Genomic DNA, 18576 nt, shown 5'->3' on the forward strand with positions numbered 1-18576 from the left:
GCATTCTGAGAGCATTTCCTTCTCCTTGGCCCAGAACAAGGGGGCAGGTGCTGAAGAAATGAAGGGACCAGAACATGAAAATATAACAAGCCATGGCACAAAACACAACTGTTAAGATTAACAAAATAATATTGGACATAAAATGTGATACCTGATGGGCCAGAATATAGATATTGTGTCCAACATCTTTTGGGGAAACACCGTCATCTCCTCCATCATCATCCCCATGGTCACATTCCAATCCTTGGTTATAGGCGTTCTTCATCACATCCACCTATCAAAAAAACAAATAGGAAGAACAGGCATTTTACGTTGTCTATGAGGTATAATGAAAAACTGGAACACTTCTGGGGCACCTGGGTGGTTCAGTTGGTTAAGCGTCCGACTTTGGCTCAGGTCATGATCTCACAGTTCGTGGGTTTGAGCCCTGCATCGTGGGCTTGAGCCTGTTTCAGATTCTGTGTCTCCCCCTCTCTATGCCCCTCCCCGGCTAGTGTTCTGTCTCCCACTGTCTCAAAAATAAACATTAAAAAAAATTTTTATTTATTTTTTTATTTATTTATTTATTTTTTTTTAACATTTATTTATTTTTGAGACAGAGAGAGACAGAGCATGAATGGGGGAGGGTCAGAGAGAGAGTGAGACACAGAATCTGAAACAGGCTCCAGGCTCTCAGCGGTCAGCACAGAGCCCGATGCGGGGCTTGAACTCACGGACTGTGAGATCGTGACCTGAGCTGAAGTCGGCCGCTTAACTGAGCCACCCAGGCGCCCCCAAAAAAATTTTTTTAAATAAAAAAATTTTAAAAACTGGAACACTTCCAAAGACTTGAAAACTACGAAAGAACTATAAATGAAAATGGCCTTAGAAATCATCTTTATTTAAATAAACATGAACAATATTTTCTGTCTTCCTTGAACATTTTTGCTTTGATGTTTGAATACTGACAATGCCAAAGTTCCAATGAATTAGGCAACTCTAGAACCCTGAGACACATCCGTTATTTATTAAGCTTCCACTAGGTACAGGGACAAATGGTGCTGGACGTCGTCCTCTGTACTGAGGACCCAACAGTGGGTACAACACAATATATGCTCTCAAGGAACTTACTGTCCAGCGGGAGAGTCAGTACATCAAGAGGTGAACACAACAGTTCTACAGCAGCACTAAGTGTGAGGCACCTAGTGAGCACACAGTAGGGACATGAACTCAGGCAAGAGACTGATGGGGGGCCACAAGAAGGAAGTGGATGTTGAGAATAAGGTGTTGTAGGCAGAGGGCTATTGTACATTGCTGCTGTTGAATGAACATGTAACTCTTAGCCCCATTTAACCATAAAAATAGAGAATGTCTTGGTCCTCTTAGTCCACTACCTACAGATATGAGGCTTTCAGTAAATATATGTTAAATAAAATTGTATCTTACATTTTTATCTGCCCTCCTCAACTTCATTCCTCACTATTAAAGAGAGAGCAATGCTTTTGAAACCCCATGCTTTCAAGGACAAAAAGGGAGAGGCAAACCAAGAAACAGACTCTTAACTATAGAGAACAAACTGATGGTTACCAGAAGTGAGATGATGGGGGGGGAGGAGCGGTGAAATAGGTGGTGGGGATTAAGGAGGGCACATGTCGTGAACAGCCCTGGATGATGCATGGAATTGTTCAATCACTATATTGTGCACCTGGAACTAAAATAACGCTGTATGTTAAATATACTGGAATTAAAATTTAAAAAAAAAAAGAAGCCCAGTGCTTTTAAAGCATGCTGATATTACTTCATAATTTTTATGTTACAAGCGAGGAGGAAAATATAACTTCTACAATAAGAAGACACACTAATGATCTCTGTGGAATCCCCAGTCAAGTCTTCAGATAATTTTCTTTAGGCCAAGCATGGTGTAACATTTCAATGATACAAACAAGCACAGAAGGAATTGGTTTTATTCTTACTGTTCAGAAAGAGATATAAATAAAATTTTCGAGGAGTACAAACATTTTTCACATACCTTTCTCAAATATTCCAATACACAAACTAAAGAAAACTTGCTTTTTTTTCTGGCAAAAAGAATTTGCAGATAGTTTAATAGACTGTGACAGTTTGATTAAGAAAAGTACTTAGAGGAGCATCTGGGTGGCTCGGCCAGTTAACTGTCCAACTCTTGGTTGTGGCTCAGGTCATGAACTCACAGTTTGTAAGATTGAGCCCCACATCGGGCTCTGCACTGACAGCATGGAGCCTGCTTGGGATTCTCTCTCTCCCCCTCTCTCTCTCTCTCTGTCCTTCTCCTGTTCATGCACTCTCTATCTGTTTCTCTCAAAATAAATAAACTTAAAATAAAAGAAAAGTGCTTAGAGTGGATAAAACCAATGAAGTAAGGACCCAAATCACAAAGGCCTTTTGCATCATGGGACCTCCTGAGTTACTTTTAAAGGTAGGTTGTGATGTGCCATCATGCCTCGTAGAGCAGTGAAAGCCACTAGACTTGTTTCATGACATGCATACTACAAATTTGTCCCTTTTTGGATGCACACTATTAGCACAGTTTCAAAAGTTTTCTTACCAGTTCCCTGGGTCTCATGTTAAAAAGAATTCTTTCTGCATTCTCACTGTCGTGTCTGCTTTCCATGATGGCCAGCAAAAGCTTGGAGGCATTGTTCTAGAGATACAGATTTAGTTAATGCACATGAAAAGTCTATTTCATGGATTAACAATCCCTGCATTTGTTTTGATTGACATTACCAGGAGAATTTTTTAAAAAACAAACACAATTTTAAACTGCTAATTTCATTTGGCTAACTAACATTTTAAAATAGAATGTTTAGCCACCTGGGTGGCTCGGTCAGTTTTTGGGCTCAGGTCATGATCTCACAGTCATGGAATCCACCGAGCATGAAACATGCTTAAGATTCTCTCTCTCCCTCTCCTTCTGCCTCTCCCCTGCTCACCTGCACATGTGCACACGCATATGCTCTCTCTCAATAAATAAATAAGTAAATAAATAAATAAATAATAACAAAAAAATAAATTAAATAGAATGCTTTACTTCATTGTCAACATGAAATAAAAATAATGAATCATGAGAGCTATGTTACAAAGAATATTTTAAATATTGGTGAAAGGGTGTTTTAAATACAAAATTGACTTCGTACGTAATGCATTAAAATATAGTATTTTCCTTCACTATTTTCTAAATAGGCATTGCCATGATGCCATTTTAATAAGAAAGTAAGGTGAGGGGTGCCTGGGTGGCTCAGTCGGTTAAACATCTGACTTCAGCTCAGGTCATGATCTCATGGTTTGTGGGTTCAAGCCCTGCGTTGGGCTCTGTGCTGACAGTGCAGAGCCTGCAGCCTGCTTTGGATTCTGTGTCTCCCTCTCTCTCTCTGCCCCTCCCCTGCTCTCTCTCTTTTTCTCTCAAAAATAAACATTTAAAACAATTTAAAAAAATGACAGTAAGGTGAACCAGTAGCAACGATGTATTTTATAGAAATGGTATATAATTCAAAGAATTTAGTGTAATAGTTTGTAACATGTTAGCATATTAGCATACCAAAACTTTAAATAAATTTAAGCAATAATTGCTGAGAATTAATCTAAAATTCTAAATTCACAAGTTAGAAGTAAAATATAAATTTATTGATAATAGTTTATTCGTCTCACTATATGGCAGTATATATGCATCATGTTTATCATCTGGGTTGTTGAAGAATAATATTTTCTAATTTTGTTTAATAGAGACTAAAAATAGTTTATGTTGTCTTTAATGTTCCATTTTGGTTTATAAATATGTATTCTCAAACATTTAACCTATGGATTCCAAAAATGTTTCTGATATAGTTGATTTATGATCCAAAGAATTACAGAAAGTCTTATTACACAAAGCACAATATCCTCAACATGTGGGAAGATGTTTCTTTACACTGTTTTCAATAGCACCGCTCCAGAATTGTGGCCACCTGTGAAATGATAAAAACCACCTGGGAGATATTTCTACAGTGTTTTTGCAATATTTATTTAGATAAAAATCTCAACCTCCACACACAATCTTTGATAGGAGCAGAAGAGAAGTAGAGTCAAATGGCTTTAAGATGTTTCTCAGTGAGTCAAAATTAACATCTTACGGGATAAAAACTTGAACTGAATCAGTTGCTTGATGTATGCAGACATTCGCTACATAAATTTTGTTAATTTTGTACAAATTAATTTTATTGAGTAGTTTAATACTAAATTCTCTCCACTTTTTTCTTTCACGAGTACAGCCTAAAGACTGTCTTTAAATGACTTATATTAGTAGCAATGATGTCTGATGATGATGGTAGCAATGTCCTGAAAAAGCTTTAGAATTTTGTAAGGGAAGTGGCATTATTTTTTTTCTGTTCCATTTTCAATTTTTAAGCATTGGTACTAAATCCTAAAAATCCATTTTTATAATCTAGCATCCTATACAAACAACGTACCTAAAAAAAATAAGTTTCCAGGATTAGTGGAGCTGAGATCCTCAGACCAATCTGAACTGACCCCACAGAATTTAAAGCTAGAACCTTGGTAACACTCACAGTATTCTCTAATGAACCTTACTTAGCAGGCCCAGTACATAATAGCTTAAAAATACATCCAATTTCAGAATACCATTGGCAAGATGATATTTTTTCCAACCAATCTTCTTTTTATACTATGTTGGAAGAATAGAAATCTTGTAAATGACCTACAGAAATCTGAATCAAATTGAAAGTACAAGAGCCTACATACACTAAGAAATCAAATGTGTGTGTCAGTGTTAACAGAAGATTTTCTTCCAAAGGGAGCTAGGGACCTTTATAAAAAAAAAAAAAAAAAAAGCTACCTATTTACAAATTCAACACTTCACAGTCACAGATCAGCTATGAAATATAAATTAAAAATGAAAGGATAAGACATATGCATAAAAAATTCATAAACCTATATAGTAAATGAGTCTATAGAATTAAGTACAGTTAAAATTATAAATAATTAAGCAATTAAATTTAAGAATGACTAATATAAAATAAAACTTAATTTAGCATTTTTGCTATGGCATACTCTATAATGTTATGGAGAATTTATAATTAAAAGCATTCTACCCATGGAAGCCCCCTAAAATTTGTCACTTTGTATTGCTCTGCTTTAAAAACATTGTTCTCATATTGGCCATTATACATAAAGCTTCATAGATTGTTTGGAAAGGTATATATGCCTTGTTCTTTAAGTAGAAGACTATATTTTAAATATTTCAAGTTAAATCCATCCTTCTGGTATTTTATACATATCTTGATTTAGCCAACTGTCATATTTTGAAAAGATATACATAATAGTGCCTAGTAACATAAGTGAAATTTTTTTTTAAATGTATTTAAATTTTTTTTTCAACGTTTATTTATTTTTGGGACAGAGAGAGACACAGCATGAACGGGGGAGGGGCAGAGAGAGAGGGAGACACAGAATCGGAAACAGGCTCCAGGCTCTGAGCCATCAGCCCAGAGCCTGACGCGGGGCTCGAACTCCCTGACCGCGAGATAGTGACCTGGCTGAAGTCGGACGCTTAACCGACTGCGCCACCCAGGCGCCCCCATAAGTGAAATTTTAAATAATCCTTTATCAAAAAAGCATTTTCATTTGAATAGATAAAAATATTTATATACGGTTAAGTAATACCCCATCATTTAGTTTTTTAATAGGTCTGGATTTGTAAATAGTCTATACGCCTATACTTTGTTCTAATCGATGAATCACTCAGTATTTCCCTCTATTAAGTTATATCAATTAAAAATGAGTTTTTAGGCCAATAAAGGACTTTAAAAGCCAAAGGTCAAGGCTTCTGTATGTTGTTTTTTTATGAATTATGATTAAAGATGAATATAAGATGAAATAAACATTTTTCTTGTAACTCAACCTAAGCTATCCGTCACATGGTCCTAGCTTGGCTTCATTAACTAAAACATGATGTTAACGAAGAAAAGGATACAAGTTCAATCTATGTAAGGATCATCTTCATTCTATTCTATGAACAGAAAGACTGAAGGCTTTCACTGAAGTGAAAAAAATACAAATTCATCTCGTCTATGAAAAGAAACATTTGCTTATTAGGAGCTCTTAGCACAATCTTCACATAAGCACAACATATGATTCCATTATATATCTAAATCTATATTTAGAAACAAAATTATGGGGGTGCCTGGGTGGCTCAGTCAGTTAAGCATCCAACTTTGGCTCAGGTCATGATCTCATGGTTCATGGGTTCAAGCCCTGCCTCGGGCTCTGTGCTGACAGCCCAGAGCCTGGGGAGCCTGTTAGGGATTCTGTGTCTCCCTCTCTCTCTCTGCCCCTCCCTCTGCTCATGCTCTGTCTCTCTGTGTCTCAAAAATAAATAAAAATGTTTGAAAAATTTTTTAATAAAAAAGAAACAAAATTATAAAAATGTCATTCCTATTCTCCCTAGCCATAAATTTACCTATACAAAGTTTAACTTAATTATATTTGTTGTGATATTGGATAGACCTGTCTTTACAGAAAAATTGTATTCAACCAATTTTTTTTTACCTCTTTAACACTAAACACAATAATGTGGTCTTTAATAATTCATCTGTATTGAATATCATGCCTTTGGATTTGGGATTTATATAGCTTCTTGTGTATATTCATTTGTCTATTTCCATTTGAACAAAAACTTGATGAAATTTTTTTAAATGCCATTTTCTTCCTGATCTCTGATAAATGTAACTGCTGGGAAGTATGTGCACAGCTTAAGTTAAGGCAGCTTCTCAAAGGGAGTGTGAAAATAGCTCACAGTATTTGGGGAAAAAGTAAGATTCTGATTTAAAAGAAAACAACTTTTAGAAAGAAGAGAGCCATAAAACTAGAATGCAGCCCTTTTTTAAATAGTCTAATTCATTGTGACTTGCTAGATAGAATTCTGTAGTCAAGATGAATTAAAAAATATATGGCATGATGAATTTTTAACACCTTATCTTCCTCTATATAATAAAAAATGTAAAATAAAAACAAAGGGAAGTAGTGAAACAAAGTAGCTACTTAAAAGACCTTTCAGTAAAGTACCCTCTAGCCAAACATTATCTCGAAGCTTGTTGGACATTTCATTAGGAATTTAGTGCACATTGTGCTTTTGCTATTCCTTTCTGTCAAGTCATTAGCTGAAAATAGGATAATATCTGGGGTTTTACAAGAGCTATTTGAAGATTCAGAGTCAATTCAGAAAGCAAGTTTTATATAGAACATGTCACTCCCTATCCCCGCCCCCCACATAGTGGATTTACTCTACCTTTAGTTGGAGCACCAGATCCATTCGATATTTACCAAGAGGGTTTATGTCATTTAGTATCAAAGCAATGATGATATCAATCCCATTGGATTCATGAGTAGCAATACACGTCTAGAAAGCAAAATGTTTGTAAACAATATTTTATTTACAACATAAAAGCACTAGAAATTATCTAAAATAAAATAACAGTCACCTTAGTTTTTTTGACCTTTAAAATATAATTAAGATTTAACTTTGAAGTCAAGGATTTAAGTTTCCTTTGTTCTTTTATATAGAATCTTTTAATTGATTAGTTTTGATTAAATGGCTTTGAATGCAGAACACTGAAAGAGACCGTGTGTAACAGGTGTCTTTTATTTTTAACATGTTTATTTATTTATTTTGAGAGACAGAAAGAGAGAGTGAATGGAAGAGGAGCAGAGAGAGGGAGAGAGAGAATCCCAAGCAGACTCTGTGCTGTAAGCATAGATCCCACAACTGTGGGATCATGACCTGAGCCAAAATCAAGAGGAACGCTTAACCAACTGAACTCACCCAATAGGAGCACTCTATGTATTGTTATGAACTCACCCAGGGACCCCAGGTATCTTTTAAAATGAACCACTTTTATAGACTTTCAAAGAATTTCAAAAATTAAGTTAAATACTCTTTCAACCAACAAATTCCAATATTCCCTCCAACAGAGGAGTGTCTTAAATTCAGAATTTTAGGACCTGGTCTCTCCTGGCTAAGAGAATATTCCCATTTATGAAAGCAGTGTTCATGATATGTCTAAGGTCTGCAAGTCAATGTTATTGGCACTGATGTAGCATACCAATTTATCTGGTACTTAGTACTCAGTGAGTCACAAATGATGTTGCTGCACGTGCTGGGTGGCAGCAGACAAGGCATACAGGTGCCTTCCAATGTTCTGGGGACATCCTGTCCATGATGATGGCTAATGAAAAGTTGCAGATTCCTTAAACCTGAGTGATTTAGAGAGGGACCTTACTTGGGGAAAGTTTATAAAACATCCTGAGAGATAAATATCAGTATTTTGAAGTTAAGGTCTACTGTGCCCCGATTCTGAACTTAATTCAATTTATAGAACTTGAAAAACAGAAACCTGTGGGTTGGAGTTTGTGGAATTACATGTTATAATGCAGCACCCAGTCAAGGGGGTTGAAAAATGGAAACTCGGGTGAGTTAAATGAGCAAGAGTAAAATCAAGGTAACTCTGGAATGACTGCTATTTTTCAGAATGGGCTTCATTTCTCCTTTTGCACAAAATTTTTTTTACTCCCATGACACAAAGGAAAGGTGTCCTCTATTCATCTTCTACATTTCCTGAGGTTCTGATCATTAAAACACTTGCTAGACTTAGAGGGAATCGATTTGCAGATCATTTCTGGAATTTTCTGGCAACCTTCTTTTCTCGCACACATTTTCAGAGCACGGGGTTCAAAGTAAGTATATTTTTAGATATGGGATTCATGTTCTTTATTATTACTTATATTGTTTTATTATGTTATTTTATTATTAGTTTTTACTTTTAGAGCTTACCTGACTTAATAAATGATTTTTAAAAATTTTTTTAACGTTTTTATTTATTTTAGAGACAGAGAGAGACAGAGCATGAATGGGGGAGGGGCAGAGAGAGAAGGAGACACAGAATCGGAAGCAGGCTCCAGGCCCCGAGCCACCAGTCCAGAGCCCGACGCGGGGCTCGAACTCACGGACCGTGAGATCGTGACCTGAGCCGAAGTCGGATGCTTAACCGACCGAGCCACCCAGGCGCCCCAATAAATGATTTTTAAAACTCAACTTCATCCATTTATAAGACCAAAAGTGGGGAATATGTGTTTGGCATTACAGGTATACATGTTTTCACCAACAACAAAACCAAATCTCTAAATCTATATATTTTTCCTTAACTTTAAATCAATAGTTAAGTTTTCTTGTGTCATTACCCTAGGAGACTGAAATACAATCCAGGAAAATCCAGGGCAAAATCTGAAAAGTCCCTTCTCAGGGAACATGTGCATTGCAGAGGGAAGAAGAGTATCCTCATAACAAATTCTTTATGTCAGCAATTGTTGAGTTTTTATTCTACATACCTCTGTATGTATGCATATGTGTGTGCACATGTTTATGCATTTTTTGTGCATATGTCATATAGTTTGCAATAGAAAAGCAGCAGTTTTTTTTTCACACTTCTTTCTACGTTATGCACTGATGTTTGGTCCCAATGGCTACTTTAAAATTTATTTCCAAAGACGTTTACAACCCGAAAACTTTTTCTTTCAGGGTGAATCCATGCTTGCGAGGGTAGCCCCATAATTAAGTGGATGTGAATGGTCAATTAATAAACTCTGGGGTGGCTCCCCTCCCTTTACTAGTTCAAGTGTCCTATCTTCTACTCCCACAATGTGTCCTTGATATCCAAGAAAATGGAATCAGGCAAACATTCTGGAAGAGAGAGGTAAAATTTCACCCCGGAAAAGGTAATACAGTCAAAAGCGCACTCTTTTTAGACTCCATCAAAATCCTGAGTTTTAGGAACAGCTCTACAATTTACTGATTCTGTCACTCTGAGACAATAGAACATCACTTAACCTCTGAGTCAGAGCCTATTCATCCACAAATGGGAGCAAGACCTATTTCATAATTTTGTGAATATAAAGGAGATAATATATACTGCCCACTGCAGTGCAGTGGAAGGAGCCAAAGGGAGTGTGTTCTACAAATCCTGGAAAAGAATCATTGAAGATGAAAACTGAGCAACGATGAAGAAATGCATTTTACTCTTTTTGGTAGGTCTGATTTTTATCTGGAACATTTTCATGGGAAATTTCTTTTACAATGAAATTAAATAAAAATATGGCATAGTATTTGTTAGTCTATAATTCAGTCTTTGTATGTTTTGTGAGAAAAGTAAAAATATCTGGCAAAGCAAGAAGAAAGACCTTTTAAATGTAGACAAAGGTTGGCTCCTTCACCAATTTGATCCTTTTGCTAATTAGTCATGAATACTTTTGCGTGAAGAACTGCTTTCACGGTTACCTGATTTTCATGGCATGGGCCCTGGCAATACTCCGTCAAGCTCTCCAGAGTCTGGTTGACCAGCACTACATTCTTCTCATTGATGTAGAGACCCAATAGGCCCAGGCCACCGGTGGTACTTCCACAAATGCAGTCCAAAAACTGAAGGGTCTCACAGACAAGGTTATAATTTGTTTTGTTGTTTTGATTCCTCAAGAAGTTCTGAAGGCAAAAGAAAATATACCTGAGGGGTTAAAAGAAATCACTGTGCTAATTGTTTTCAGCTCTCTCACTATGTGTGTTTTTCTAACTCAAAAATATCCCCATGGCAATGTGGAATGGAATTGCTTTTTATAAGAAAGTGTTCACATTTATTAAATTTCCCCTGGGTTTAAGAAAAAGACTCTTAAGTTTTTCCTCAAGAATTTAAATTTCTCAGTATAGTTCATAACAAACATTTCTCAGTGTCATTATCTTCAAACTATATGGACAAGGCAAAAACAAACAAACAAACAAACAAACAAAGAAGTAGTAGGAAAAGGAGAAGGGAAAAAGAAACTAGAAAGAAGTTCTTTAGGGAAGGAAGCAATCAAATTTTCAAGTAAATGATCCCTTGTAAACAGTGCAGCTTCAAACAGTGGATGATACAACCGTTATGGAGGGCAAGTTAGAAGCACCTATTAAAATTTTCAGTTAACATACAATTCCACTTCCTAAGTTACCATATTTTATATATATATTTGTGTATATATATATACACACATATATATATTAGTGTATATATATATATACACATATATATAATACACCATATATATATGGTAACATATATGTATATATATAATACATGCACATATATATGGTAACATATATGTATATATATAATACATGCACATATATATGGTAACGTATATGTATATATATAATACATGCACATAAGACTACAAAGAGGTTCCCTGCACACTGCTTATTAATAGCAAAAACTGGAAACCATACCATACCTATCATAATGCAACTGGTTTAACAAATAATAGTACATCTAAACATTGGAATACTGCAAAGCTATAAAAATGAGGTACTTCAATATATACTGATATAAACACAGTCTAGTAATAATTTCATAATAAGATGTATTACTAAATGAAAAAAGTAACTCGAAGAACATTATATAATCTAGTTTTTTTCTTAAGTTTACATGTACAGATCAATATGCTTCTATGTATGTAGAAATTTCTCGAAGGAGGTATAACTGTTAACGTAATTTCTTTGGGGGAGTAAACCTGGTGAAAGGGGAGGCAGAGAGGGAAAGTTTTATTTTTATTTTATTTATTATTTATTTTTATTGATTTATTATTTAATTTACTTATTTGAATTTATTCCAACCACTTATCTTTGTTTAGGGTTTTTTTGTGTGTGATTTTTTCCCACTTTTTTATTGTGGCAAAATAGATATAAAATCTACCATCTTCAACATTTTTAAGTGTATAGTTCAGTGGTATTAAATAGATTCATAATGTTGAGCTGCCATCACCATCATCCATTTCCAAACCTCTTTTCATCTTGTAAAACTGAAACTCTATACCTATTAACTTCTCATTCTCCCCTCCCCCTTCCCCTGGCAACCACTACTCTACTTTCTGTCTCTGTCATTTTGACTACTCTAAATATGTCATATAAATAGAATCACACAGTATTTGTCTTTATGTGACTGATTTCATGTCACTTGGCATAATATCTCAAGGGTGATACATGTTGTAGCCTATGTCATAATTTTCTTCCTTGGTAAGGTTGAACAGTATTCCATTGCACCCATATACCACATTTTGTATACCTATCTGTTGATGGACATTGGGGCAATTCTATATATTAGCTATTGTGAGTAAGTCTACCATTTGTCCTATTAAAACAAAGGTTTTTTTTTATAAGTAGCATTTTCCAAACTGTTTGATCCCACACTCCAGTAAGAAAAATATTTGATCAGATACTATGTATCTATCTGCTACATGGACAGACCAAGTGGATCAGCATAAGCATGTAGGCACATATCCAGTATCTTCCCTCTGGAAGTAATACGCTGGTCTCTGCCTGGCCCAGGTCTGCAGCAGCCCTCTCCACGATGTGGTCCACAAGACTCATAGCTTCTACCACTTATTAATTCCTGAGCTTCTCCTCTCCTTGAAGGATATTTAATGCAATTTACATGAATCCACTATCTCTTACCAACTCAGAACACTTGCACTGTAGGCTCTTACTAGAGAACACAACTTCAAACTCTGCTCTCTCTAATCCTGGACATATGCTGTTAGAGACTATTGCACCTTTCATGTAATTATGCCACAGTGACATAAGCAGTGTGCACCAACAACGAAAAATTCCTAAGCACCTACTTGACAAAGAAAAATGTACCAAAGAAGATGTAAGACCAGGATCATATTCATCTACAAAGGTATCAACCTTTACTGTCCTAAAAATTCCTCTTGTATATTAACTGTCTCTAATGAAGACATAAATATACTCTGTATCTTCACTCAAGATATATGAATTGAAAAAAAAAGATATATGAACTGATTTGGAAATGATGAAAGCCCCTGTATCTACAAAACCATGAGAGGTATAGTTGAGGTAAATGTGACCTTACTCAACAAATACCAGAATATTAGGAACAGATAATGCTGAGGCTAAACAGATGTGAATTGAGGATACAAAGGATGATACTGTACAAGCCTGATTTTTTCACACACAAAGGAATTTTCCCTTCATTTTCCTTCACTTAGATGCAAAAGTTTCTTCCCGACTCAGAAGAGCACCATTGGTTTTATTGATTATCTCTCCAGAACTACACATTAGTTTCATTGGAATTTAGTTACCTACAATCACAGGCTGTATTCTCAACAATTACACAAAATAGAACAAATACCTGCAGCTCCCGATTGTGATTCTCACACAGCAACTGCAGAAACCTCAGTATGGGCTGCATGATGGCAATTGCAGGACTCATGGTTACTTCCTCGGCAGACTTTTCCTCGGCATTTCCTGCTTCGGATCCTGCACACATCATGTCGATTTCTGGATCCATTTCTCTTCGGTATGCACAATACGCTTTGGAGGTTGCCGAAGAAGCTTCTGTTAATTGCCCTTTCATTCCCTCTTTTAAAAGTAATGATGAATCTCTTACTGAAATAAAACAGTACTCTTAGATTTCTGAATTAGCTTCTTTTGCCAATTAAAAAACAAGACAACCAGTTACCCAAATACTCTAACAACTGAATCAAAAAACATTTGACAAGAGGTACAACAATTTCTCCCAAAATAATCTAGCAACTACAGAATTAAATTTGCACAGGACATTAAAAAAAAATCTAAATGTTCAGCCAATTTCAGAAGGGCTCGTGTCTTTCTGATAAATATAAAATATGAGAATTCTTGAATACAAGAAGGTGGAGGAAAATATGGCAAACTTCAAAATGTTATGTTTATATGATTTGTATTAACTTCACTGATGACTTTGTTATTCCAAATACCAAGAATCTTTCATTAGAGTAAGGTGCTGTAACTCCTATTCTTAAAATTTGGGTTTCATGAATACTCAAAAGGTTTGGGCAGTTGCTCTTTACCATGCCTTCCACAATGAAGTCAAACTTTTCAATGTCGCTTGTTCCTTTGCGTTAATAATGCCTTGTTTGAATTTGGTCCTACAAAGCTGTTTCAAGGTCAGCCCTGTGGCCATAGGATTTTAAGGATGGAGCTCCATACACAGAACCACAGATGGGAGGGATATTGAGATGAAGGTAAGTGAGATCTAAAGGTGGTGTGACCTTCTTTTTTCTCTATTCCCCCAAGTACTCAACTATCTCTTTACCTCTCATTCGTGGACCAGATGTCATCAATTCATTGTCATCATCCCTTTTTTTGTTACCTAAGTCTATGGTATTAACGGTCACTGTTGATCTTATCTCTTTCTGAGCAGCCTTCATTCGGTCATACAGAACTTTGAAGAATTTTTCTGACTTTTTTTGTTCATGTAATTGCTGGTAGAAGGAGTACTGCAAGAAAGCATATTTTAAGATATCAACATCCAAGGGGAGAAAAATAGTGCTTTCTTGCTTGAAATAAATATAAACATTATGAATAAAAGCACACATTTTGTGTGCCGCCCATTATTTCATAAATTAGCAGCCTTTGCCAGTCTCCTGTACTATTTAACATATACTAATAATAACTTGTGTTTGCTTAGCACTTTCCAGTAAAATCCAATATATTTTCCTGTTATTTAATTCACCTTAGTGATTATTTTTTTTTAAAATTTATAATTGCACTGTAAGAAGTTGTATGCAAAGAGTGCCTTGATTTTTATAATATTGTAAACTCATGTCTTGATTCAACACATATTTATTGAGTGCCTACTACGTGCCAGGCCCTTGCTACTACGAGGCATAGAACAAAAAGGAAAAGCCACCACAGTCCCTCCCTTCATGAGTGTGTCACCTAGAGTGGAAAACAGCCACTAATCCAATGATCATGCTGTCTAAATGCGGGTTTACGCAGAGTTACAAAGAGTTATTTTTCTCTTTATCTAAATTATAGTACATTTAATTTAGAATGTGTTACCGTGGCAGCCTCACTCACAGGAACCCACTGATAGATAGGCCCTAAGTTTTTCTGGTACTTCATTAGCTACACTGCTTTGCACGGGGTCTAGGACAAGCCTGCCATAAGAGGCATAAAATGGATTCTGCTTTAAGAGTGAGTAATGATGTAGAAAGAGCTCAACACCAAAACAATGATAAAATATGTCTTAGTGAGAGGCAGAAATACTAAGCCTTGAGAATATCTATCTAATCACTGTCTGCTTAGTGACTTATGGCAGTATCCAGAAGAGGCAGGAGATGGGAAAGGTGATATGTACCAGAGGAAATAGAATCTGAAATAAAGTAAAAAAAAAAAAAAAAAAAAAAAAAAAAAGAATTCTAGTAACTATACTGATGGAAAGAAAGTTATATAACCTTAATGAGAGATAGTGTGAAGAAAACATGAAAAGTAATGACTACCTAATCAAGTACAATGAACCATAATCCAGCAAGTGGAAACAACTAATTCTGGTGAGTTTGGCTCCTGTACATAGGCTTTCTTAAAAGAATGCTTAGAACCATGACCCATAGGTCCTGGGACTTGCAGGTAAAACTAATGACATCAAGTCTTGAAATGGATGTCTGTCCTGCAATTTTCAATGTGAACAATGTATGAGTAAAGAGCAATTTATGAAGCCTTAGGAGTCGCCTTCATACCTAAAAGGTGGAAGCTCTAAGCAGGAGGCTAGCAAACCCTCAAGAAAGCAGGACAAAAAAGCCACAGTAACCATAGCAACTACAGGGAAGCAGTCACACTGGTTCCATTAATTCAAAGGATAAATGCAGCATTTACAGACCTCTACAGTCCCACAAATTAAGCTGATGCTTAAATCCTAATATTTTCAATATAACCAGGTTAGAAGGTGAAAGGAGTTCCCAATATATTAATGAGGAAGTTATAGGAAATTTGTGGCTCTGTTAAAGCAAAGTTTTATAATTTATTTAGTTCCTTGAAATACATGATCTCATTGATACTTTCAACACAACTGTGTGATAGAGAGTAATCTTATTTCCATTTTATAGATCAATAAGATAAAGTTTAGTAAAGGTAAATGACTTGCCCAACATTACATAACTAGTAAGTGGTAAAGCTAGGATTTCAATCTAGATTCTCTGTCTCTAAATCAGTAAATTTACAAAGTAACCTCTTAAGCTCAAAATAATTGGTCATTTACGTAGACTACACCTTTTTAAAACCAGGGCATTACAAAGCTGAACAGTGTGTCTTTAATAAAAATAAAAAGTATGTTTTATATATACATATATAATCTCAACAGGCAGCATAAGGATTTCACTTGTAAAAGATATGGTTTTTGATTAGGAAACTGTTTCCATAAGTTTGAGAGTATAAGGGGAAACTCTTGAGGCTTTTTTCAGGAACCAAGGATGTTGGACCAACAGATCTATATGGGAGAGGAAAGACTTTCCCCCCAAGAAGGATGGGGAAGAGTAGAAGAGGGAAGGCAGAGAAGGAACATGAAGTGAGCAACTAGAGATGAAGTAAGCTTAGGATAATGGCGCAGGGTGAATCAGCCAGCAAAATTTACCAGGAGTCAGGAAGTAGAAGGTTATTTCAGAAAGGAGATGTTTATAGTGGTTAAGAGCACCAATCCTGGAGCCAGTCCACGTGGGTTCGAGTCCTGACTCTCCCTATAACTAGCCATGTGAGCTTGGTAAGGAGCTTAGACTATCTATCTCAAATTCTTCTTTGGTAAAATGAGATGATATATGTTACCCCACCAGCTGTTGTGAGAATTAACCAAGTTAGTACATATAAAGCAATAAGAACAGTGCCTGGTATTTAGTAGGTATTATCTTCATTATTGTTATTGGTGTTCAGTTTGAAATTAAAATAGAAATACCTCTCCTATCCTCCCCTTCAACCAATCTTCAATAATGTACATGAAACACATAAATTGGCTTATGTAGCTAGGAGGGTATAAAGTAAGGAGGGGAATCAGATTCCTACCCCAGTGCTATAGACGTAGGAGTGTCAAGTCACTAGTGCCTAAGGGCACCATGACAATGTAAAACCCTCTGGGGACTGCCAGGAGTCTTGGGGAGGAGTGGATTTTAGACTGCTAAAGGGCAAGGAACAGGATTCAAGTTGACCTCAGTGAGACCTTTTAGAGACAGAAGCACACAGCTGCTCTCTGGGTTACACCGTGATATAGTTAAGTGACAAACCTAAAGAAGGGATGGCTGGTAAATGACATTGTCATAACCCATCTTTAAAAAAGGCTTTCATATACAAAAATAATTTAATGCTTTTCATCAACAAATATTTGCTGAATGGCGATAAAGCACATAAATGTCAGAGACAGGACATGATCTACTTTAAGAAAGATGAAATTTAATTGGAGAGGCAAAATGTCATACAAATAACAACAAAACAAAGTAGCACAGGAAGAGTGCCAAATAAATATTAAGGAAACAAGTGTTATGGGAGCTTGGATAAAGGAGTGGTTGTCAAGGCCCATGCCAGATAAGGAAGATTTTGTGAAGGGGGTAGAATTTGATTCAAACCATTCATTCATACAGCCATCACTCCTGAACATTTACTGGGCCAGACATGGTGTCAGACACAAGGGATCCAAAGATGAACCACATGGGGTCTCAATTTTTTAAGGACTCATAGTTTGTTAGAGCCTGGTGCACACATGAAAAGGCACAATAAAGTGGCAAAAAAATGCCACTGAAGGCATCTGCAGGATACAGCAGGTGCATATAGTAACCACTGGACAATTCTGCCCAGGGGGACGTGGGATCAGAGAAGGCTTCCAAGAGAAGCTCATGAGTTGGGTCCTCCTGGAGGAGAAAACAATGTAAGAGAAATAACACGACACATATGAGGAACGATGAAGAGCTTAGTATAGCTGGTGTGCAGGAGACAGGACAGAGGAGGGAGGAGGTGGGATAAGAAAGGAAAATGTGAAAATGTAAAGAGATTAAATCATGAAGATCTTATGGACTTTGTTAGGGAGTTTGCCTTTATAGGGCAAGTGACTGGTTTTAAGCAGAAGAAAAACATGTTTTTTGGAAAGATCGCTTTGGAGGCAAAGTGTAGAATGATTTGGAGAAGCACAGAACTGGGATCAGGGATACCTCCTGAAAGACACCATGGCCCAGGAAAAGATAAGAAGGATGGATAATGAGGGCTGGATATGGAGAGATCGAAAGCAGAGTGTGGGTATGAGACATGTTAACAGGGCAGAATCACAGAGATTGGTCTTCAATGAGATGTTCAGGAAGGGAGTGAGGATGAGTAGGCTGAGGTCAAGGTGGGTTTTCAACTTCTGGCCAGATATCCGTGTGGATGGACTGCCAGTCACTGAGGGAGGCAAAGTAAGAGGAGAAGTGGGTGGATGGAGAATCAGAGTGGATTCAGTGTGGGACACGTTGAGTTTAAGGTACCTGTGGGACATCCCACAAGATATTTCTGGAAGATAGCTGGATGTAGAGTCTATTGGTGCACAGAGTGGGGAATCATCAGCATCGAATGGAAGTTAAAGATGCAGAAATGAATGAGGTCAGGCTGAAGGAACAAGCAAAATAAACAGAGGAGAGCCCAAAGAAACTTGGGAGACATCAGGATTCAACAGTTAAGTAAATCAAGAAGAGCTTACACAG

The 18576-nt window shown here is 36.4% G+C and overlaps 1 protein-coding gene across 6 annotated transcripts in view; it reads right to left on the reverse strand.

Annotated features, from left to right (window-relative positions):
• Positions 1 to 18576, reverse strand: part of ITPR2 (inositol 1,4,5-trisphosphate receptor type 2) — a 505414-nt gene that overhangs the window by 150599 nt on the left and 336239 nt on the right. For 5 of the 6 annotated variants that reach the window (XM_030322009.1, XM_030322008.1, XM_030322007.1 and 2 more), the window contains 6 exons: positions 14178 to 14361; positions 13236 to 13492; positions 10340 to 10540; positions 7298 to 7408; positions 2564 to 2659; positions 152 to 274 (listed from right to left, as the gene is read on the reverse strand). In XM_030322009.1, coding sequence (XP_030177869.1) covers positions 152 to 274; positions 2564 to 2659; positions 7298 to 7408; positions 10340 to 10540; positions 13236 to 13492; positions 14178 to 14361 — 972 coding nt within the window. The remainder of the gene's footprint in view (positions 1 to 151; positions 275 to 2563; positions 2660 to 7297; positions 7409 to 10339; positions 10541 to 13235; positions 13493 to 14177; positions 14362 to 18576) is intronic. The other variant, XM_030322010.1, reaches the window with a different exon arrangement.

Source organism: Lynx canadensis, chromosome B4 (assembly GCF_007474595.2).
Source record: "Lynx canadensis isolate LIC74 chromosome B4, mLynCan4.pri.v2, whole genome shotgun sequence".
In the NCBI taxonomy this organism is placed as follows: domain Eukaryota; kingdom Metazoa; phylum Chordata; class Mammalia; order Carnivora; family Felidae; genus Lynx; species Lynx canadensis.